We start from the raw sequence: 25250 nt of genomic DNA on the forward strand, positions 1-25250 counted from the left end.
AACTGGCTTTTGGCTGTAGTAGGTTTGGTATGTTCTTTGCCACATGTTTTTTCTTGTCCTTGTATGCATGTCTTAGACAGAACTGAAACACCACTGCTTGCCTCTGGTATTTGGAGTTATTCTTTTAGCAGATAAGAAGCCATGCTTGGGATAATGTGTTTATCAAGAAAAACGTGTATTGAATGTCATGTGTTTCACTGTGGCTGTTCTTTCATGGCAGTGCTGGGAGAAGGACTGGCCAAGGGAGACGATGCCTTCCGGACGGTGCTGTACTGCATGCAGCTGAAAGGAAAGCTCCAACCTGTATCCACCATTCTTGCCAAGTCACTGACCGGAGAGTCCCTGGTATGTTGATGAGCTCTAATTATGAATACCTGAAAATAAACTTTTATTTGACTCCCTAGATATGTTGTGGGAAAAACTGGTTTGTATTTTTTCTCTTAGTTCTTCCTGTGAGAAATCAGAGATCATGAGTATCTTGAGGTATGGTACTCATTTTTCTTGAGCAAACTGATGTTTAATCATTGGATTTTTGTCATTTGTGATAATTTATATAAGAATTGCAGGGACTTGTAAATCATTTGAAAATATAAGATAACTGAATGATTTTCTTTAAAGATATAATTTAACAGAGCCTGGAAATATTTTTGAGTTTTAAAATGCTCATGTAGTTATATGATCTTATAGAGTTCTTAAATTCAATCATTTATAAAAGATGTTTCAGTAATAATTACATTTGTTTCTGAAGATGGTGTGTGTGTAAGTCAATACCTGTAACCACTCTGATGGAGCTATCTAATTCTATTCAGACTTTGGTATAAGTTTTTTTATATGGAATTTCTTTTTTTATTTTTTTTTAAGAGATGGAGTCTTGCTATGTTGCCCAGGCTGGAGTACAGAGGCTATTCACAGGTGTGACCATGGCGCACTATGGCCTTGAACTCCTGAGCTCAAGTGATCCTCCTATTTCAGCTTCCCAAGTAGTTGGGACTACAGGTTTGGGGTTGCGCCACGGCATCTGACTGCATTTAATTTTTTAGGGTTTTCTTTTTTTGATTGAGATAATTGAAAGACTACTTTTTGAAACTTTAGAGTTGATAATGTACAAAAATTGGAAGAAAAGAGATACAACCCTTTCCCACCAGTTGGTAAACTGTTACAAAATTTGCTGATATTTTTCAGGAATCATAATGAAAAACAGTGAATGCAAGAAAGTATTTGTATACTTTGCTGTGCTGTGTGAATTCTCTGTATCTTACTTTGTCTTCTGAATTGATATAGATTATGAAAATCTGGAGCAGAGTTGTGTTTTCACTGCAAATAAATATATTTGGTAAAAGAAAAGATTGGGAAAGTACTTAATACATTGTTGAGTGTAATGTATTGGCCCATCTCAAGGGATAATGTAGTCATTGTCTAAGGAATTATTGTGCAGTGAATTGTTTAGTTTAGCAGTGTCTTTTGGTTTCATCCAATCCACAAATGAACTTAAAAGCTAAAATATATTATTAACATGCCAAAATTATATAGCTGTTTAGTTCTTAATAGATGATAAAGAATATATCTCTTTTATTATTAAGAAAATTCTATCTTTAAAGGACTTTTCTGTATAAGTTAAACATATTACAGTTTTATCTGTTAGGTTTTTAAATGTAAAAGTAGGCTGGGTGCGGTGGCTTATGCCTATAATCCTAGCAGTCTGGGAGGCTGAGGTGGGAGGATTGCTTGAGTTCAGGAACTCAAGAAAAGCCTGAGCAAGAGTGAGACCCTGTCTCTACTAAAAATAGAAAAATTAGCCAGGTGTCATAGCATGCACCTGTAGTTCGAGCTACTTGGAAGGATGAGGCAGGAGGATCACTTGAGCCCAGGAATTTGAGGTTGCAGTGAGCTTACAATGACGCCACTACACTCTACCCAGAGTGATGGAGTGAGACTCTGTCTCAAAAAAAAAAAAACAAAAAAAGGAAATCGAACCCTCCTTCTTTCTGCCCCTTCTTTAAAAAAAAATTAAAAAGAAATAAATGTAAAACTAGTAAAAAGTAAGTTGCTTTTAAATCTCAAATGAAATTTGAATTTCACAGAAGTGACTGTTTTCCTTCAATGACTATTAATCAGCCATCTTTAAAATGGTGTGATCATTTTATTTGAATCTCTCTGAGTCTTGGATAACTGAGTTCACTATTTTGCACAAAAAAGCTTATTAGTCTTAGGGGAAAAAGTTAAAAAAGTTTTAGGTTTAATTTTTTCTTCACTTATCCTATCTTGCTACAGTGATATCTGTTATTAATATTTTATTGACTTAATTTTAAACTCTCATGTAAGGTTAATACAGTGTTTTTACTTACTGGAAAAGTCACACTGTATAGTTTTTCATGGTAATTTTTGTAACTTTCCTCATTGATATGTAGCTTTATTATTACTGTTAATGGTAGTGGGAATGAGGGATGGGAACATCCCTCACTTTATCTGTAAGAGATAAACTTCAGAAACAATAGAGGAATTGAGCTAAGTTGCCATAGTAAAGAACTAGTATATACAAATTAGTTTTTAGTATATACAAATTAGTTTTTCTTTTTTTATTCACCCTTTCAGAATGGGATGGTAACAAAAGATTTGACAAGACTGAAAACACTTCTCACAGAAACTGAGGTAACACTATTTCAGTGGATCTCTTTGGAAGAGTTTAACTCAATCTGGCCAGTAAGCATTCTGTATTAAAATTTGGAAAATCCTTGTGGCATCAGCCAAGAAGGCAAGGCTATAATAAAGATGGGGTGGTGGGACCGTCTGACTTTGCCTTGTAACCAGCGCCATCCTCAGAACTTTGCTTCTTCTCACGTGCCCTCTGCATCCCAGTTCGTCTGTTCTGTCCCTAGTTCTTATTAGCTGTCTCTGGATGACAAATGGAAAGATGATTGGGAAATTTTAGTTTCTAACCACTTCTGGCTGTTAGAAAATGTTATCATTAAAAATAGGATGCTCCTCAAGCCTTCTGTATTTTTTTAAGTAACTGAAGGAAGTCTGTGACTTAAGGACTATTTTTAGGGAATGGGTTTAGGAGATGGAAATAATGCGTATAAGGGTAGATGATGAACAAAAATGTGCTCTAGTGAAGGATTGGAGGACGCATGGAAGGCCAGAGACAACAGTGGCATGTAAAAGGCCCAGAGCTTTGAAAGTCTCAAATTTATATTCTTCATATAGGCATATAAAAATATTTTTACTTAGATGTCCTATTTTAAAAATAGCCATTTTGTCAGCTTTTATCATAAATGGAGGCCCCTGCAAAGTGATTGATTGATTGGCTTATTTATTCAAGAATTGAGCACCTACTGTGTGCTAGGTATTATGCTTGGTGCTGGGGATACAGCACTGAACAAGATATCTATGGTTCTTATTCTCTTGGAGGTTAAAGTCTTAGGGAGGAGATAGGCAACAAATATGTTAATTCAACAACCATGGGTGTAATTTACTTTGAGGTAGGTGGTATGAGGGAAAAGAATAAACTTTTCCTCTGAAAAAAATCACTGGATTGGGTGGTCAGAGACTGAGATAGTTAAGCCAAGAGGTGAGAGTTGAGAAGGTGCTGGTCTCAAGGGGAGCGAGGTGGAGGGCACTGCAGACAGGCAGTGGGGGTGTGCAGACACAGGCATCAACTTTGACCTGTGCATTCGTTCCTTTCTCATTCCAAATCGAGTAACATACTGTAGTTCATACCAACAAAGAGCAAAGGAAGGTAGTCATTATGGATTACACAGCTGGATAAAGAAACTTTGTTTTGCTCTTAGGCCTTTTTTTCATGTCATTTTCTTTGTCTTATGTTTCCTTACCGTGAGTTAATTGAGAATCAGTAAACTCTCATTAATTTCAAAGCCATGTGTATATATGTGTAGGTAGTATATATGTAATTTTTTTAATTTCTAAGAAGTAACAGAAGGCAATTACAAATGTTTTAGACTTGTAAAATGAGAATATAAAACAACCTTTCATTTTATTAAGATTCTTGGCTTTGTTGTTCTCTTTTATTGCCTTACTTAGTTACCAGCTTTACATCTGATAATCACATGCAAATATTAAAAAATTTTATTTTTATTGTTTATAATCTTATTACATTTAAGCCCACAAATATTGCTTGACTCTTATTTTGTGACTATAGTTTTGGAAGAATTGACTTAAGCTTTGTTTATAATTTCTTTTCTATGTAACTTTTAGTAGTAGTAGTAGTAGTATTCTTTTAGGTTCCTGAACTGATATTATTAAAAGATATCCATCTAGAAAAAGCTAACGAACAGTGCTACCTTTATTTATTATTGCACATGACACATTTAAAAATAGCAACAATTTGTTATTTAAAGATTGGGCTGGGCTAGTAACTTGTATTAACTTGTAAATGCTAGTGGATGAAAATAAAGATATGGAACTAAAAGCTGATTCATAGAAACAAAAACAATAAATATTCTTTAGTGAAATTTAAAATATATCTAATCAGTAGATTTGATTGTGAATATATAGGAGTTCTAGCAGTGTAATCTTTGGCTGTTTTCCCTGAAGGTGTCAGTAAAGACTGATGGTGATCATAATCTAATTGATAGTGCCCTTCTGTCTTGGGGTGTGAGTACATAAAAAGAGTGCTTAAAAAATAAACACAGCCCCTTGGAACCTAAAAGCTATGATGGCCAAATACTCAGCCAGGCTGTGCTCTTTACTTTACCAGCTCTTTTGATGAGGATGTGCTGTTCCCCAGTCCCCAGTGGACTGAGAACTGCAGTGTCAGCACAGGCACACTCTGCTTGCTGATTGTCTCAGACGTTGACTAGTGAAAGGCACCAGTCAACAATGAAGTGTTTTAGGCCTTATTTTATGACCAAAATATTTTATTTCCATTCTTTTTCTTGCCATCAAAAAATAAATTTGGTAAATTTATTTTGACAAGTTTTAAAGAGAAGATACTTTAAAATTTTCATACTTGCAGTGAATTGTTAGCTTTTCTATTTATATACGCTATGTGAATGGAATCATATTTTAAGGGTTAGTTTGGGATGTAGACCTTGCTTGTAGAATTTAAGGAGATCTTTTAATCTTTTTGTGAAGCATAGAATGCTTATAATATGAATAATTTACTCCTGATTTTGTCTATGTATTCTTATATTCAATCCCTCATTTTATAAAAAGAATGGATTATCTTTTGACAACTTCCTAGGAAGTACTGGACTGAGAATCAAAAGGCATTTTCCTTTAGAAAAAGTATTATATTGTTTTAGTTCAAGCCCAGTATGAAAAGTTCAATTTAATCAACCACCTATAACTTGTAGTCATAGTATTGTTTCAGTTATACCCAGTTAGCATTTATAACATTCTTTCTGTGGCACAAGACATTCCAAATTTCATCTTGGGATGCTGTTTCCTCCTTCTGATTCAGTTTAATATTTACTGAGCACCTGTGCTGTTCAAGTCTCAGGAAAGCTGAGATATCCATGAAAAGCAATGTGGTGGGCCAGTAGGCGACGCACATCGCTAATGTGTACACAGGGCAGCCTGTGGTCAGTAAGTGCTATAACAAAATACAGGCAGGGAAAGGAGCATACTCTGCAGGGAAATTCTGGAGGCAGGAGTGTGGGAACTGAGTTTAGAAGATGGGGACAGCTAAGTAAAGACCTAGAGGTGACTTGGTACAGGACAGGAATGGCAAATAGTTGGGTCAGGGATAGATGAGACAAAGTGGTAATAATGAGGGCCTTACCTAGGACAGTGGCAGTGTAGAGAGTATGAGACAGGATATGAGAGACATTTTAGACCTGCTTGGGCAAGCTTTGGAAAATACTGAGAGCAGGGTGAAACAGTTCAAGGTGGCTTTCAAAATTTCAGTCTGATTTTCTTTGGGGAAGAAGAATCCATTAACTCTAGATAAGGAACTCTGAAGGAGATTAGGTTTGGGAAAGTTGATGAATTTTGTTTTGGGCATATTGTGTTTGAAGTGCTTAGGTGATCATCCATCCAACATTTACTGAGCACCCATTATTATGTGCCAGATACTCTGGGAGGTGCGGGAATGGAAAAAGGCAGTTGCAGCTTGTTAACAACAGGTCTGTACGTAGCTGACAGTGATCCAGCATGTAAAATGTTACAGAACAGTTAAGAAAAAGTGCTATGGTTGGCGTTCAGTTGAAATTGGGTATGTAGAGCTCAGGGTAAAGTTAGAGCCAAAAACATAGACTGGGCGTTTTCTGGGGCACGTTAGAGCGAATGGGTCCCCAGCCTTGGACTCCATTGTGGCAGAAGGGCTCATCTCAGAGTGGGGGACGGTAGAGGACTTGGCAGAAAGTGCTTCCAGGACCCAAAGTGGAAGTGTGCCATTAGTTGCAAGAAAAAAAGGCACCTCTGTAAGGGGTCATTTTCTAGGTGTCATGAAGAGGAAAGTGGAATGAATAAATGGATGGAAGGTGCTGTCCCATGGGGGCTTAGGACTGGGGACTTAGAGGTCTCTTCTGTTCCCATCTAATTTTTACATAGAGGGTCTCTATTGGCCTCCTTAATGAGGGCCTCATAAGTACTTCTTTTCCATATTACAGTTTAACGTAGAACAAAGAGCAGAAAATGTCATTTGCAAAATATTGTTATTAAAAATTTCCAAGTATTCAAGCTCCGTCTTTTTTTAAAATGTTGAAAATGTCCGAAATTAATTCAACATCAACTCGTTATTTCGTATTTTAAAAAAATGTCTTTCATTTGGAAAATTGCAGACAGCAACTTGTAATGTCCTCTCTGGATATCATGTGGAAGACTTAGATGAGGGTAAGTGCGAAACTCTGTCACTTCTGATAGCTGTGATTCTGGGCTTTGCTTTTTTATTGATTACTGGGAGAAAATTTACTGAGTAACGGTACATATAAATGGAGATGTAGGAAAGAATATAAAAATTGAATTTTAAGAAGTAGGTGTGGATGAAAGCAATTTTCTCCCTGGCACTTTTTCATAGAATAATGGTGTAAAGGAGGTAGGAGGTAACTCCAGAGGTCATTTAGTTCATTTTCTTGCCTCCATGTAGGACTAAATTGAAACATCATTCTTAGTAATCTGTAGAGGGAGGACTTTTCTTCTCTCTCTGTCCTAGGCTAGTACAATTAATTACTTTTTGGAAGTTCTGATCCATAACCTGAGTTGTTCCTGCCCTAATTAAAGTCTGTGATCTCCTCTCCTCTCACCAGAGGAAAAGGAAGAGAGACTGTTATGGACTGAGTGCTTGCTAAATGCTGTCTACTCTGGTAGTGGCTTTCACAAAGCATGTACTGACTTAGAGTCCTTCATCTTTCTGATAGGTGATGAAACTGGTATTTATTAAGGTTTGTTAGTTTCCCCAAAGTCACACAGCTAGTAAGGGATGAAGCACAGCTTTATACTCAACCTGGCTGAATATATTTTTTTTTCTTTTTTTTTATGGGCCCATTGACGTGTGAAAAATAGAAAATGGTTATAAGGTCCTAAGGTCCTTTTTTTTTCTGAGATAGAGTCTTGCTCTGTTGCCCGGGCTAGAGTGCCGTGGCATCAGCCTAGCTCACAGCAACCTCAAACTCCTGGGCTCAAGCAATCCTTCTGCCTCAGCCTCCCAAGTAGCTGGGACTACAGGCATGTGCTACCATACCTGGCTAATTTTTTCTATATATTTTTAGTTGTCCAGCTAGTTTCATTCTATTTTTAGTAGAGACGGGGTCTCGCTCTTGCTCAGGCTGGTCTCGAACTCCTGAGCTCAAACGATCCACCCACCTTGGCCTCCCAGAGTGCTAGGATTACAGGCGTGAGCCACCTCGCCCAGCCAGGTCCTTGAAAACTTACTGCTGCTCAGCCTCTATAGCTCTAGCCTTTTTTCTCTTAATCCTTATCTTCCTTGGCTTCTTTGGAACCTCTTATCTACACAAATCAAAGTTCATTGTATTTAGAAGCAAACAAATGTTAATTTTTAGCTTCTATCTCCAAATTCAACTTTTTGAACTTTATTTAAATTATGATAAAGGATTGTATTATATAGTAACATGTGTCAGATGAATCCTAAGGAACATGGATGATAATGTCTAGTTGTAGTTTCTCACTCAATATGCAGTGGTAGAATTTGTTACTAAGATTTCCTTCCAGGATACAATAATTTTTTTCATTCCTGAAGGAATTCCTAATAGACACACATCCCATACCTAAGAAATAAGCATGCCAACCTCTCCTCTTGAGTTGTTAGGGGAAGTGATGGCACTGGAAATACACGTCCACCAGTTGCTAGGACAGAGGCAGGATCACCAGCTTGATTTGACTGCTGGGTAACTACCTCTTCAGTGATTTCTGTGTTTCATATAGTTGATTGATTTAACTTACTTGATTGGTAGATTACTTTTTTGGTAAAGGCAGTATTTTGTGTTCTTTTTTACATCATCTCGGGTGATGTATGTGGAGGGATTGGAGTATTTCTTACACATTAAAATATCAGAATTACTAGCTGTCCTCAAATGATACGACTATATCCTGATTACTCCCTAGGGTCTTGTAATGGTTGGCATTTCCGCCCACCACCTAGGGGAATCACAAGCAGCGAGGAATATACTTTGTGTAAAAGGTAATGTGAATTTTTTTCTTTAAACCAATGACATGTCTTTGTTGAAAGGATACTTTTCCTTTACTTTAGTAGTAATTCAAATTTAAAGAAGATAATATATGAAGGAAGGAAAAGTATAATGATTGGATAAAATGGTTTATTTTCTATTTGAAACGGAAGCCATAAAATTCACTGTCATTGAATAATAACAGTCAAAACCGTATCTGTGAGCTTCTTTGAATATAAACAACAATGATCTAAATGCAAGTGGTTGAGACTTTGTTCAGAAGTCTTTTATAATACCAATTGGATTATTATGGCTGAACTCACTAGTTTCTTGTTAGTGTGAAATTTACCTAGGGAATGGTGAGTAAAGTTGACATTACTTTATGTAATTGAAGTAGCGCATGAAATAAAGAAATGTTAAATTATTTTAATACCTTTTCTGAAAAATATGTTATCTTCATGGGATCCTTATATAGAATTTATGAGTAATTTATATTGAAGGGATAACCTTTCAAAATCTAATAATTATGTATTAATGTGGAAGGAATTATTAAAGTCACATTTAAAAAGATGAACTCCAGTTCTTTTTGTAAGAACTATTAATCAATGGGATTTTAGATATAAATTCTCACTACAGTAGATTGCTTTTGATAATGAAGGAAAGTTGATATGCACTGTTGATGATTGAATAGTCAAGACACCAGATTTGATTTTGTAGTAGAAATAAGAAAAGTTGTGAATATTGAAAATCCTAGTGACATCATGTTATAGAAATGGTAGAACACAATCCTAGGAAAAGGAAATGTGAGAAGATTTATAGTCCAGATGAGAATATAAAACTTTCATTTTTTATTGAAATAATTTAAAGCAAAGCAATAGAAAGACAAAGAAGCTTATTAAGATATACTTAAAAGAAATATAAATACATGATTTTAAATGTGTTTTTTGAAGTATAAGAGAATTTAATAAATAGTATAATTTTAAGTTCAACTACTTTGTGGTACCATCAGGAAAAGCTTTAAATACACTTACCATTTCAAATATGGTATACCATATGATAATTTATGTTGTACTGTGATTCATTTTGTATTTCATATTATCCATATTTCTAGTTCAAGAATTTTCTATAACATCTCTTGCCTTCTTTTTGCTATTTGTAATTTAATTTTCATTTTTTCTCTCAGAAGATCTTTTTGCAAGTTTTTAATATTTTTATTTAAAAACTGTCTTTGCCCATAATTTTGCAGGGTATTTAAGACTGTTAAAAGTAATTAATGATCAAAGTCTTTTATTTTTATCTGTTTTTGATCACTGAATTTTCTGAGTCATAAATGTGGAGAAATCATTGACTCTGTGTCCTTTAAAATGAACATTTATGAATTTACCCCCTTGAAAAATTTAATATGACTGCTGAATAAATTTGGGACTCTGTAATATAAAACTTTTGTTTCAGATTTATTTAAAACTTCAAGCAAATTAATATAGTCCAATAATTTTAGTAAAACATAGGCAGTAGTAATGTAGAACAGAGTAAAAGCACTACATTTAAAAGTAAAAAGTGAAGCTTTAAAATGGCATTTTTAGTAATATATTAATTTTTTTTCAGAATGAAATTTCCGTATGTGGAAAATTTTCTTTAGGTCTTATCATTTTGGGAAATAGGGCGTATCTGTGTGTGAGCAGCTATAATCCACTTGATGTCAGTGTTGCTTTAAAAAAAAATCTACTGTAAGAGGAATTGTCTAATAGAGTCCTTTTATCACAAAGGAAGCCTTTTCAATGCCTTTTCTGGGAATAGTCATGAATACCTTATGCTTTAGGATCCCCTTATTCCAAAGAAAGTCAGTGAATATGGGGAGTTGATGTTTTGATTAACTGTTGTTAATGTTGCCTAAATCTCTTCCTCCTTTGTACCAGACAGTGTAATAAATATGGCCTTTCAGGAGATGAAGTTTTGTTTTTGTTATGGAAGAAGTCAGAGGGCAAATGCTGGAAGTTTATCTGTTAAATGGTTTAACAAAGTATATGACAAAACAGTCTTTCCTATTTTACTTAGATTTTTAGAGCAAGGAATCTGTAGGTATGGTGCCCAGTGTACTTCAGCACATTCCCAGGAAGAACTAGCAGAATGGCAGAAAAGATATGCTTCACGACTGATAAAATTGAAACAGCAAAATGAGAATAAACAGCTCTCAGGCAGTTACATGGAAACCTTGATAGAAAAATGGATGAATTCATTATCTCCTGAGAAAGTGGTGAGGAAAATAAACTACATTTTTTTGTTTGTTTGTCTTAACACAGTAACTACCACGTGAGTTGTATTTTTTAATTCATGCTAGTTTTGAGCCTGGGGCCTCGGGAAGCATACGTAACTCACGTCTCTTCACTTTGGGAGCTGTGACAACTGTTTTTCAAGTTGTATATGACTCATGCACAGAAAACAATAAAAATAACAAAATTTTCAATAAATTGGAAAGGATCATTTTGTTTTTGACATTTTTATTCTATTTTCAAAATAGAACACTGTGGCCCCAAGGAAAAAATTTTTTTTCTAGTGTGACATTCAATGTGTTAAACAATGAACTTGTTTGAGTCTTGACTTTATTATGTGCTATATTTTGGTTATTTCCTTATCTTTTGTATGAAGAACTTAATTCTGCTAAAATAATGTTTTTAGTAGCAAAAGTAGACCCATTCGTTAAAATAAAGAGTAGAGCTAAATCATTTGTTTGGAGATTTGTATTAATTACCTTCATTTACGCAGTTCTTGCCTGCCATTTTGTGGTAGTTGTTAATTTTCTTCTGTCTCTTAATTTAGCTTTATTATATTTTGTTCTTTCCAAAATAACTGAAAGTGAATGTATAAAATAAAAATACCTTGCTTGACAAACAGTTCTGACATCTTTACTGTTGACATTTATTTACCATGCTGAAAGTTTTTGTTTGTGCTTTTAGTAGTAAAAACATAACATAAACTGCTCTCTATTTTTAGCTTAGTGAATGTATAGAAGGAGTAAAGGTAGAACATAATCCTGACCTGTCGGTTACTGTCAACACCAAAAAATCTCACCAGACATGGACCTTTGCTCTCACTTGTAAGGTATGAATTTTGTGCTAATTAAAGAACTTAAATTTTGCTCAATTTTCTCAAACCTTTTTTGGACCTCTAAATCTCTGTGTTAAAAGAGCACTGAAAATATTTTAATCTAAGTACATAGTTATATATTGTGCTGAAGTGTATTTCTGTATTTCAATCTTTTAAAAGTACAGTTTTTTTTAACCTTTGAGATAAGATCTTTGTAGATGTTTAGGATGCTTTCTTATTATTTGGTAAAGAGATCTTTGACATATTGTCTTCTAAACTTGTAACATAGGATGGGGTTCATGGCTTTTAATTATTTAAAAATTGATTATTTAATCTGATATTTCTAAGATTTTTGAACAATGACAATTTGTTTTTATGTTTGATTTGATGAAATCACAAATTCTATAATAATGGGTTTTTAATATGGGATATTTTCTGCAGCAATTCCCATTTTAAAATTATAATAGTCAAAGTTTAAGATTGAAGCAGAGTAAAAAATATCTGTGAATATGCTCAATGGAAAAGTTGTATGTACTTTTTGGTGGCATTTCTTCCACTGTGCCATCTGTATCTTGAGATGAAAAATTCAAGAATACTTAGCTTCAGCCTTGAACCCAATCCAGTGATTTCAGAGATAATTGCCCTCCTATGAAGGCTTCCTACTTGAGGGTACATAAAACTTTTTTAGGCAAAGAGTACAGAAAGTTGGAGGTTGATGGTTATGCAGGATGATAGCTTTTGCCACAATGAAAGATGAACATATCACAGAAAGAGCAGGGAGGTTAGTGATGTAGCATAAATATATAGTTTTGACAACTTATTTTTAAAATACCATTCTGCTTTTTTTCTTAAATGGCTTATGAGCACAATTTGTATTTTTAACATAATACCTTAGAAACATGGGAAAGTAAGAGTCCCTTATGGAAAATATTTTCATTGAAGAGCCCAATTACAATTGGATTTTTTACCCCCTTGTACTCAATGAATTATTTTAACTTCCTTGTAGCCTGCAAGAATGCTGTATCGTGTAGCATTGCTTTATGATGCTCATCGTCCTCATTTTAGTATCATTGCAATATCTGCCGGAGATAGTACTACCCAGGTATCACAAGAAGTCCCAGAAAACTGTCAAGAATGGATAGGAGGAAAGATGGCCCAAAATGGATTAGATCATTACGTGTATAAAGTCGGGATAGCATTTAACACAGAAATATTTGGAACTTTTCGCCAAACCATAGTTTTCGACTTTGGATTGGAGCCAGTACTCATGCAAAGAGTAATGATTGATGCAGCTTCTACAGAAGGTAATATTTAGACTTTTTTCCCCTGATACGATGTATTAAAAGGCAACATTAAAAGATATGTATTGGCCCCTAAGTATTCCATGGATAGGGAGGGAATAATAAGGGAAAAAAATCCCAAGTTAATTGACTCATTTACTGTGTAATGGGCTTAAAATGGTTCGCATTGGGCCCTGTTCTCTTCATCCAGTCATCAGGCAAAGCTTGAGCTTTGAGGTTCCCTAAACTTGTATGAGTAGATGATCAAGTCTGTTTTGGTCTACTAATTTCATTTTAAAGTAAGATTGTTTTAGCATAGTAGTCTCCTTCAATATTAGTCTGGGTAGAATATCACTTTAATGGTAATTGTGTATACACATACAATGTTTATTTTCATGTCCTACTGACTGTCCAATTAACTTTGCTAATATTAGTACATTATCTCTGAATGAAAAGTCCTAAATATAAGCCTTCATAAGTCAGTTTGTACATTCACTAGTGTTAAGGAGACCAAGATGCTTTTAATAGAATCTGCTCTATGTTTTTGAGAAGTTGTCCCTGGTTTCTGTATGTAAGCAGAACATGATGAATTTGTATGTTGTCACATTACTGCCTATACCTAAATTTTATGCCAAGACAAGAGAAGGAAAGGGCATGTTATCCCACATTTCTTTGGCTCTTGGTTGGATTTATAGGTGTTTTATTTAACAAAGACTAAATATTTAACAAACCCTTCACATAGCAGAGCTGTACGAAACTTGCTGTTGTATTGACTATAGATAATTATAATATAGTGTGGAGGATGTCTTTCACCATGTACCATAATATCCCATTCATGAGAACCTAGAAGAACTTGTTTCTGGAGAGCAAATACTAGGATTTTGTTTTTTGGAAATAATGAATGGTGAAATTGATCTGTCTGCCTCTTTATTTCAGTTGCTAGTGAGGTTAAAGCAACATTTGTGTCCGAAGTTAACAATTAGGTGATATCTTCTTGTATGCTTCCCAGACTTTATTTTACCCTTACTTCCCACTTGCTCTGATCTCTTTTACTTGTTTTTATTCTGTAGTGTTTATTTTTGTCATCTTCTCAGTACTCTTTGGAATCAGAATAAGTTTAAATTCCATAGCCAAATAGATATGATAGTTAACAAAATAAAAATAAAGTATTTGGTTTATATCTACTAGCATAGAATTTGACAATTTCTTTCTGCAAAGGGCCAGATAGTAAATATTTTAGGTGTTTCAGGGCAGATGGTCTGTGTTGCACCTACTCAGCTCTGTATTGTAGTGAGAAAGCAGCCATGGGCAATACGTAAACTAAAGGCTGTGACTGTGTTCCAATAAAATTTTATTTTCAAAAACAATGGCTGGATTTGGCTTTCATGCTGTGATTTGCTGTACTAGTAAGCTCGTTTTAGAGACCAGAACTTAGGAACTACTAAGAAGCACGTTTTTTAAATCATAAGGAGATTTAAATAATACAGAGAGATCAACATGCATCCCCTCCTCTGAAATATAACTAAAACGATGTTTTTGGCTTACATGTGGGTTGTTTTTTAAAAGTTTGGTTTTACATAGGTGGCTTATAACTCATGACTTGTTTTTCCACAGAAATAAGCTTGTAAGTATTGTCAAGAATCCTTACTAGTTTTAAAAGATTTAATTAATAATAAATTAATGTTAAATGTCTGCAATAAAAAGTAATACTATCTATTAAAATAGATGATAATCAGAGAAGGTGGTGATGAAGGAGATCGCAGGGTACTTTCATGGGCTTGAGAAGAGTGAAAGTACTTTGACTACTTTTGCCTAAGATTGATTTGTTTTACTTTTCTAGTTGGAAAAGAAGAGCAGTGGATGAAATTCAGAGTCAAATAGAATTGGATTCAGATCTTGATTTTCTGCTTATTACCTGTGTGACCCTGGACAGAGTACTAACATCTCTGAGTTTCATGGGGAAACATCTCTAAAATGGGGCTAGTTTTATCTGTCAGAGGATTGTGAGAATTTGAAATAAGTCTTGCACAACATCTGGCTCATAGTAAGCACTTAGTCAATAGTAGCTATTATTTTTATCATTAGTTGTGATTAGGATAATTTTGGGCTTATACAAGGAATGAAGAAAGGAAAAGAGAGGGAGGTTTTTGTTTTTGTTTTAAATGAGGACTGGGACTAGGGTGCTAGCAGAGAGACTAAAAAGCAGAAATTAAAGACCCAAGCCATGACATCTGCAGACCTTGGCAAGGGAATGTAATATAGGGGTTGAAAGAGAAGTTATCCAAGATGACTAATGTTTTGAGCTTGGTAACTGGAGGGAATAAAGAGTCTTCTTTCTGCTGTTTTGAATATATAATTTTGAGAATATAATAAATTTTATATTTCATGCAGCTAGGGTAGAGGGAATTAATACAGACAAGGATATCCTCCTACTTTTTTATAATACTATATCCTTTTCTTTAGTGACCTCTTTGTAGTTTGATACCTTTGTCTTTTCCCTTAAATAAGGTTTTACCTTTTAGTATTTATGTTATGGAAAGTAATTGAAAAAATTAAGCATTTTCTTGACTAATTTGGAAACATTAAAACCATTTCACAAAGAAATTTGTTTTTTAAGGGCAAAGAAAAAATATTACAAGAGAACAATATAAAAGCTACAGAATGTATTTTCTGATATAAGATTTTGAACATTGTAAAAACTTAAATATAGGTTAGGCAAACCAGATGACATTTGCCTAACTTTTTTTGGTCATTGCTCAAATCAGCTTACTTTTGCTAATTTTTAGTTTTGTCTAATTCCCTACTTTTAAAATTGATGCCATTGGATATCTTACAGTTTCTGTTAAGTTCTTAACATTTTTATTGCATGACTACATTTGTTTCAGTGTGATTGTACAGAAGTCCTAACAGAATTCTGAAGAAATGAAAGCAGTATTTAAATAGTATAATATTTATTTCCTGCTTCTCTCTTAGTACTAGTTAGTGTTTTTGATTATCACAGAGAGTTCCTGTCAGCAAAAAATTTTAGGGCACAAAATTTGTTTATGTGAAATCACATTTTATCAAATATTCTGAGACAATAAAAATGTAAAATGGCAGTGTCCTATTTTATATCCTTTCCTGGAACACTTGTATGGACAGCATTCAGAGACATTGAGAGCAAGATAATCACTTTGTTAAATTGTTAACAATGTGGGAGCTGGCTGATTTAATCTCTAGCTGGCTGTCTGTTAGCTCAATGTTTCCTAAACTGTGTCCTACTGAAAGTAATAGTAATACCTATGGTACAGGGTTCCATGTGCAAATAAGTTTAGAAATGATGCATACTTTATTTCTCTCTTAGAGCCAAGTGTACCTCACGTGATTACAGGTGCTCAGTGTCTGTCAGACTGATTTGATCACGGGACTTAGTTACATAAGTGTACTGCTCATTGAAACTTAAAATCAAGTTGTGTAGCAGACATTTATATTTCTCTAATTCACTGTTCAGTATTGAATTAAAAATCCTACTTTAGTTAACACAAATCTGAATGGGGCCGGGGTAGAGGGTGGGTGTGGAAAAACCATATATATATATAGTTTTTTTCATTATTGTTATGATATTTAAAGTGCCCAGACCTTTTCTATTTATAGGCCATGAATCAATTTTTTTTTCTCTAGTCATTCTATGGCAATCCTGTAAACTTTTCAGGAAATATGTATAACTTTAACTTTGCTTTTTCTAGTTTTTCTCTCTTGTTGGTGAGATTCAGGTTCAGAAAAAGACACTATGCTAAAATTTTTTTTTGAACTAAAGATATACTTCTCAAAAATGTGTGCAAAAGGCATCAACAAAGGAAGGAAGTCAGTGAGTTTTCTCCTTGTTTAGAAAACAAACTGTATTATGTGCTTCCTATGACAACTTTGATTGATGGAAAATTTTTGGCAAAATTGATTTGGAATTCTGTTTTGAATATTTGGAAGCAACATATTGAAAATTAACTCTTATGTTTAAGTCTGCAAACTTGATATCATACATTTCTCTAGTTGAGTCTAGCAGTGTATGTTAGCATTAGCATTAAAATTTAGTATGACTTAAAAATTATTCCCAACTGCCAAAGTTGTTGCTAAATTAAGACCATAGTTTGTGTGTGTGTGTGTGTGTGTGTGTGTGTGTGTAATATTATGGGATCAGAAAAGTAATAGAAAGATAGATTAAAATAGTTTATTAGTAAAAGATAAATGTAACTGAGTAGAAGCATGTAAAAATTTTGAGGTATTTTTTATGTTATTATCCTGCTGTTTTATGTATTCTTAGCCTCTTTAAGAGAGAGAAAATAGGAACAGACAACATGGGCAAACTAAGAGATATTCATCTTCTATGTAGCAGTTTTGGTGAAAGGAAGGATATTGAAATATATAGCTGAAGTGGTAGTTTGGATTACTTTGGGATTATATTTTATTGTTAACTTGGGCAGTCAAGACTTATAAAGCCACAGACCTAAATGTTAATATTTTCTAAGGAAGAATGTGGTATCCGATTTTGGAATTAGGAAACATTTCATTTTATTCTCTAAGTCCTAGATAAATATAGCTGTTTTTAATAAATTCCATATTTAACATCCAGTTACTGCTTGCCTCTTATGTCAGACTTTTTGATGCTGGCACATGTGGGGTTTTTTTGTTCAAGATTTTTTTTGTGTGTTGGGTACTTAGACTGGATTCTTTTTTCCCTTTCTTCTTAACTACTCTCCACGTCCTGTTAAAGATATTTTTCAAGTCTACTGTACTACATACTTAAAGGCAAAAACAGAAACCCACTCTTTGGATGCTGTATTAGAGTAGTAACTATGTGGTTAAAATGAGAGCACTGCTATTCTCAGTATCAGATGGGCAAGGGGAGTTGGGAAGTGTATCCTGTGGCAGACTAGTTATTTCAACCTTGAATTCTATTTTTGACAGTGGCAGCCCTTCCCTTATGTTATCTTCAAAAGAGTAGGTAACATTCTAATTATCTTTAACTTTTTCTTATGGACTTCTCTTAAAATATGTTTAGAGGTTCTGCCTACCACATCTCAGGGTAACATATTCCATAGGTCTACAATTTCTGTTAGGTTAGCTTTGAGATTTTTTATTATAGGAGCAGGTTAATAAATAAGTCAGTGTTAAACTCTCTCTAAATGGTTTTATAAATATTGATCCTAACCTGTTCATTTTTCATCTTCCCTTTGTGTTTTACACCTTCACCTATTTTAGGTTGAAGAAAAGTGCATACGAAGGATGAACTGGCTCAGGCTGGCCTGAGCAGTGCATGTGCCTGTTTAGATGTTAGCAGGTGCACATGTGCTGTGGGATGGGGGATGACAGAGAGCTCAAGTAGTAATCATTTGTCTAGTGTCCCCATAAGGGGACCTCACCTCCCTGTATTTAAAGAGGCACTCCCAAGAACTAATGACCTTTACGCATTATAAGTTTTACAAGTTAGGTGAGTCATTAAACAGGTTTAATAGGTTTCTTCTTACAAGTGAGAGGAATGGGACCAGAAGTTTGACTTAAGTTCAGATGAAATAGGGAAAGAAAAGTGGCTTTTGTAAAATATATCCTTTGTAGTAGTCACCGGCCACAATTTGTATTTGACATTTGAGTTAATGACTTAGATCAGTAGTTTGGAGACTTTTTGATGCTGGCACACATGGATTTTTTTCAAGATTCTTCCTGCTCCCGAGCTTTCCCCTTTCCTGTGCTGTTTATAGTCATGTTAAAAAAATGAAATACTATTTGACATTGTTTGAAATTGTTTTGAAATTGTTGCACGACCTGCTGAAGGCACTCAAAATTTTTTTTTATTTTTAATTTTTATGGATTCATAATAATTGTACATATTTATGGAGTACATGTGACATTTTGATACAAGCATATAATTTTAAGAGTTTCACAAAATCAGGGTACTGTATAGATAAAATGAGAAAAACAAATACTATTGCTCATGCCACTCTTCCCAAAAAGCCTGAATACTTTCAGCCCAGAGTAGAAAGTATAAGTTGGTTTGCATATTAAATAGGTGATTCCGAAAGTTTTTTTGAAGGAAAACTCCATCATTTTAGGTTTGTTATTGTCTCAGCTACTTAAACATCAGTTAGGAATAACTAGTGACTTTTTAAAGTACACGAACATAATATTGATCTAGGCATAGTATAAATTAATTAAAATAAAGTAAAATTTAAAAAATTATTAAGTATAGTTTCCCTACCCCGAAAGAGTAGTCAGACATCCTTTTAAAACTACATACTCTTAATAAATAGATTCTTCACTATTATGTAGAATTTAATTTTTATTTATTTTTAAAGAGCTGGTTATTTGATTTGTCACTGTAACATTGCAATGTGTCTTTTTGACTTTTGAATTAAGGACAAAAATTATGTACATCCTTGCTATTTGCTAATAGTTAGCATCTGATCTTTAGTGAGAGTATAATCTGTTTTAGGAGTGTTGGCATTTCTAAAATTTAAATACTTTTGGTAGCTCTGATCTAATGAATGAATAGACAGGTCTCAATTTTAGAGCATTTAGGAAGAAAATGTAGTTAGTGCACTTTAAAAGCTGCTTGTGAGGCTATTGCAAAAACAGACTTCAATTCCCAAAGTATTTTAAAAGTGCAAGTTTTTAATGAGCAGACCATCTTTACATTTTGATGATTATAATTGTATTTATGTTGCCATTTGAGAAATAATGAAACTGGCATGTAAAAATGCCTTTTCAAGGAGCAAAGTTTGGAAATTAGGGCCTTTATATTTTTGGTTTTTATTAAGGTATTAGAACAGGCTATTAGATACTACTGAGAAATTTCTCTTGGTATAATCTTGTGTTTATAATCTATGTGTAACATTTAAATGTAAAATCTCTCACCAGGCAAGACATGGCAATTATTCATTATGTTTTCATTTCAAAGATAGCGTAGGATAATTTGTCTTTGTACTTTGGAGACTAACTGATCTTTGTCTAAACTTTTTATTATTTCTTTGTAAAATTTTAAGCTAACTTGTGAAACCATCTTTCCAATTATGTTATGTTAAAACTGAATCTTGGCGTAATGAATCAGTCAAGCAACTTTTTCTTCTTTTTGATTAAGTTTCATTTTTATGGGTGTATGCATGTTTCACCCAATAGAAAAGTAATATGCACTGCCTGTAGCGTGAGCTGATTCAGTGTTTAGAGTTTACGTTACTGTGGATTTCACCCTGTGCTGGTATTATGCTACATTTTTTTCCAGAGATGTCAGAACTTGACTAGTCATTCCTTTTGACATGGTGCCCTATTTATAGTATAATTTAATTGGGGCTAAACTGCATTTTTCAGAAATGATATTTGAATGGCATTGTATCACATTTTAATGAGGCATTAGCAGTGTTTTATTTTCTAAAAGATTTTTGTTTGTAGTAAGTTGACTTTTAGATATGTAGTTTCACTGTGCTTTACCACATAAGAAAATATTTAACCTTTCGCAGCCTTTTGATCTTCTCTTTCTGTAATGGGATGGGTATTGGTAGTAAGAGGAGGAAAATGATTATCACCTGATAAAACTTATCTTACGAAGAACTTATCATATCTTCTTCCTGCATATCAGATTTCTCCTGACTGAAGAGTTAAGTTCTAAATGTCAATCCGTATTTTTAAAATGATAATAACTGTATCTGGCATGTCCTAGCCTGATATAGTAAAAAAAAAAACAAAATTTTTTTTTTAAAACATGGATTCCTATTAATGTTGTTTTGTTAAAATAGACAAAAGAAATACTTCTGATATGGAGAAAATGCCCTGTAAATGGGTTTTTATAAATTGTTTTGTTCTTAAGAATTTTAGCTCTAGCATATAAAATACTCTTAATAAAATATGTAATGTATCATTTGAGAATTTTAATGTTATGTTTCTTTATAAATGTGTTTTTTGTTTCCATTTAGATCTCGAATACCTGATGCATGCAAAACAACAGCTAGTAACCACAGCGAAGCGTTGGGATTCTTCTTCTAAGACTATTATAGATTTTGAACCTAATGAAACTACTGATTTGGAGAAGAGCCTTCTTATCAGATACCAAATTCCTCTCTCTGCTGACCAGCTATTTACTCAGTCCGTTTTAGACAAATCATTGACCAAGACCAACTATCAGTCGCGGTTGCATGACCTTCTTTATATTGAGGAGATAGCCCAGTATAAAGAAGTCAGCAAGTAAGTTATTTTAGAAACACTTAAAAAAAAAAAAATCCCATTTGGATGATATTTTTAATTTTTAAAATGCAAGTGTGCCTAAGTGAAGGCTGGTAGTAAATGGTTGTTATTCAATAGCTGTATTCTATCTTTAAATGAAATATGAGCTTCTTAAGGCAAGAACTGTGTTGCGCTTATCTTGGTATCCCTACTATTTAGTGCGTAGTTCATTTCTATAAGACCCTACTAAGCATCCGCTAGGGGATGAGCTCTTTGCCACATGTTGGGAGTATAAATCTGTGGTCTCTGGTCTTGAGGAGCTTTTAGTCAATGGTAGTCATAGCAAGCACTCAATGAATATTTGTTGAGTAAATGTATAACACAAAAACTGAGAGACACCACATGTTTTGAAAAGTTATTTTAAGAATGATCTAGGCCTTCAGGAAAACTGATAATAATAAAATAGCTTCATAGCAGTTTATAAATGCCTTAACATATTTTATATTTTATTGTTATGCCACAGGTTAAGACCAAGTGCTTAAATCAAAAGCTTATTTGAATCATTTTCGTAAAAATAATCTTAGAAAAGAAAGTTTGGGTGAAGGAAGATGTTAATGAAATAGTTGTTTTTGGTAGTAGCTTTCTTCTTTTTTAGATAGCTACTTATAAAGTATGGAGATGAGCCTTAAAAGTTGAAAACCGCTATGATGATGCCAAATGTACTCTGGCCCAGGTGACAGAGTGAGACTCTGTCCTTCCAAAAAAAATTTGAAAAATAATTAGACATGAATCCATTTTTGTACGTAGTTTTCCTTTTAAATACAGCCTAATCAATATATTTTTCTTCTCCAAGCTGCCTTATTGGTACCTTATCTTTAGTATTATTGATAGATACTGAACACTCATTAAGGGTATATTCAGAAATAAAAGTAAGTGAAAACTTACAGATACCTTATGTTACTCTGTTTATAGATTAAATGTGATCTAACTTTTGAAAGTACCTAATTTCAAATTAAATACATACAAAATTTACAAAATCAGTATATTTTTCATTACACTGAGACTTTGTCATGGCCCATTGAGGGTCTTTTAAAAGGCTTTTATCAATTGTGTCTGTAGACTATTCTAATGAAATCACTAGTTATTAAATAACTATAATACTGTATTTCATTTCATTTAAGTTTTAGAAAATGTTTTTGAGTTCTTTGGAGATTTGTTTGTTTTACTTTTCTTTTCGTCAGCCACATGTTGATCTGAATTCAGTAATGATTCTACCTTGATGTGAAATCTGTTTGATTCTCAGAGATACATTTTCAAAAGAAACTGACTTCAGCTGAAGCTATTTTGTCCATTAAACTGTTCAGTGGCTTGCCTAAACAGGTCATTGTGCCTGGCTTCTCAGTGCTGACAGCTGGCACGACAAGCCTAGTGTGGGTACATGTTTCATCATCGAGATGAGTGTTGCTTCTGTTGGTTATGCTTCAGTTCTGTTGCTCTGCTTTAGTAAACCCAGGGATTGTCTTATTACTTTGGTTAATTTTTGTTGTTCATATAGTCAGAAATTGGAAGAAATGAAATTCACTATGTAGCTTTGAAATTTTTAAAAAGTTACACTGAAGAGATATATTGTACTTGTTGCTAAAGTTGATAGAGACATATTTCTCACTAGCTTAGAAGTATGGTTTTAAGTTCATTGAAAATTTGACTATTCTGCCATTCCACAAAAGGTTAGGAATTATGTAAGCCTTAAGGTTGATTTTAAAACGTGGCATGCAACAATGGAGAGATGGGTTTTCTTCTCATTAAGAAATATCTTTGTTAATTATCAGATATATTTTGTATTTTAGGTATTTCTGAGTTATTAAATTTCAAAAAATATGAGAGAATACTAATATGATTTTAGTTTTAGCCTGCTAAGCTTTTAGAAAAATTAAATATTAGTAGCTATAACTTCTACTAGAAAGTCTATAGTATCTGCATCTTGAATATGTGATGAATCTTCTGTGGGAAAAGCTATATTTCTTAGGGCTTTTATTTTCTAGTGCCTCTACCTCAAGAGTTTTGTTGCAAAGCACAACCAAATGTCACAAGAGGATTTTCTTGTTGCTCTAAAACTGTGACATTAATTTTTCATGCTTGTTAAATTGTGAGCAAGTATTTTGGGATGGTAGATTCTGAAGTAGATATAAGAGTGAAACTTTAATATATCACTTAAGAGAGTTGAGAAATATATTACAAGATTTCAAGAATTTTTTAGGGAATAAAGTGGTTGAAATGGGAATATGATGCCTGCAAAAAATCAGATTATTACCCAAATCTAAAATTAATTTAATGAACAAAGTTTAATGAGTATTCATAGTGTTAGGTTTTAGGCTAGTCACTGCTGATTCTAAGACAAACAAGATATGTTTCCTTGTCCTCCAAAAGTTTGTAATCCAATAGGGGAGGCAGACCCATAAATGTAGGGTTATAATAAAATGTGATCACACTGCAATAGAGGAATGCACAAGGGCCCTATGGGAGAGGCACCTTCCCTACCGTAGTGGGGAGAAGGACAGTAGTTAAGTCAAAAAGGGAATCAAGTCTGCTTTCAGGAGCAGATGGTATTTAGGCTGAATTTTGAAAAACAGGTAAGATCTGTCAGGTTAAGAAGTAGGACAAAAGAATTTTGTTAAAGGAAACCGGATATGAGAATAAGAGCATAGAGTTTGGGGGAAAGCTGCAAGTTGATCATTATAGTTGTGATGGGGAGGGTGCTTGTGTGGTGGAGCAGGGTAGGAGAGAAAGAAAGCCGTGGAAGCCTTGTCCTCAGAGCTATAGGAAGCTGCTTATCATCAGACTTACATTTTACAAAGGTCCTCTGATAGTGGTGTGGGGAATAGATTTGAGACAAACAGTCATATTTGAAATTTGTTACAATCATCGAAGTTTAAAGTGTTCAAATGCAGATGAATTAGGAGGAAGAGGAACTAATAGGACCATTAGGAACTAATGGGGTTTGGTGATTCTGTGATGGAGGAATGAAGGTTGATGAGAGAGGCAGGGTCAAGGATGAGTTGGTTTCTGGCTTGGATACCTGGGTGAGTGATAGCGCCATTCCCTACATTGTATAATACATGGGAGGACTCGTTTGGGGATCGCACTGAGAAGGTCAGATGATAATTCAGTTTTGAATATGCCGAGTTTGAAGGGCATATAAACAAAGGTGTTCATGTGCCAGCTAGATTTACAGCCCTGAGCTGAGAGATCTGGGAAAGGGTGACCTCACCTAGTGAGGTCTTAGAGAGTCGGAAGAGAGCAGGGTGGATCTTTTATTAAATAGAAGGTGGTTGGTTCTTAGATGGGAGGTGGTCAAGCAGCTAGAGAGGTAGGAGGAAGACAATTAGGAGAGTATTACTGTACAGAAGTCAGTGGAAAAGGGAGCTCAAAGAAAGGGATGAGTGGTTGCATAGTGAAAAAAAGATATGAAAACTATACATTTCCTTTAGCAACAAAAAAGTCCTTTGTGAATCACGAATTTCTTATGCTATAAGTAATCTCTTCCCCCCTGAGAAAGCTTTAATGACCCCAAATCTCACATATTATGTGGATAGTAAAAGAAAAGTAAAATTTTAACTTCATTTGAGGAAGCATAAGTAACGTAAGGTTTCCTGTATTTTTAAGAGCATATTTTATTTAAAGAGCAGGTGAACACAGATTACATGTAAATTGGGGTGTGTTTTGTTTCATTTTCATTTAAAGACTTTTTTATATGAATCTGTAGTACACATTGCACATATCAAAGCTAAACATAACTAGATAACATACAACCTATATTTCTTTTGCATCCTATAAAAATAAAAGGATTTGTTTTGTAAAATTTGGATTCAGTCAGAAGGCCACACTTAAGGACCTCGGCGGCCACACGTGGCTTTAATGTTGCAACCACCCCTGGTATATCTTATATCTATCCTCCTATTGTATTTTGGGAGCCCGTAACTCGTTAATATCACAGGTTCATAGCTGGAGAGGAATTTGTCCTAGGATGAATCATTCCTTGAGTCTCAGGTATATCTGTTTTAGGGGAGACTCTGGACTTGGGATTTTTGAGTTGATGCTGGAAAGAGGCTAAACTTTTGGG

The 25250-nt window shown here is 34.1% G+C and overlaps 1 protein-coding gene across 1 annotated transcript in view; it reads left to right on the top strand.

The window, feature by feature from the left end:
* The window catches only part of HELZ (helicase with zinc finger), a 134062-nt gene that overhangs the window by 33641 nt on the left and 75171 nt on the right, over positions 1–25250 (top strand). The window contains exons 6-13 of the mRNA XM_069482788.1: positions 221–345; positions 2593–2649; positions 6741–6792; positions 8521–8596; positions 10638–10836; positions 11574–11681; positions 12673–12970; positions 20884–21151. Of these exons, the coding sequence (XP_069338889.1) occupies positions 221–345; positions 2593–2649; positions 6741–6792; positions 8521–8596; positions 10638–10836; positions 11574–11681; positions 12673–12970; positions 20884–21151 (1183 nt within the window). The remainder of the gene's footprint in view (positions 1–220; positions 346–2592; positions 2650–6740; positions 6793–8520; positions 8597–10637; positions 10837–11573; positions 11682–12672; positions 12971–20883; positions 21152–25250) is intronic.

This window comes from Eulemur rufifrons, chromosome 9, assembly GCF_041146395.1.
Source record: "Eulemur rufifrons isolate Redbay chromosome 9, OSU_ERuf_1, whole genome shotgun sequence".
Lineage (NCBI taxonomy): Eukaryota > Metazoa > Chordata > Mammalia > Primates > Lemuridae > Eulemur > Eulemur rufifrons.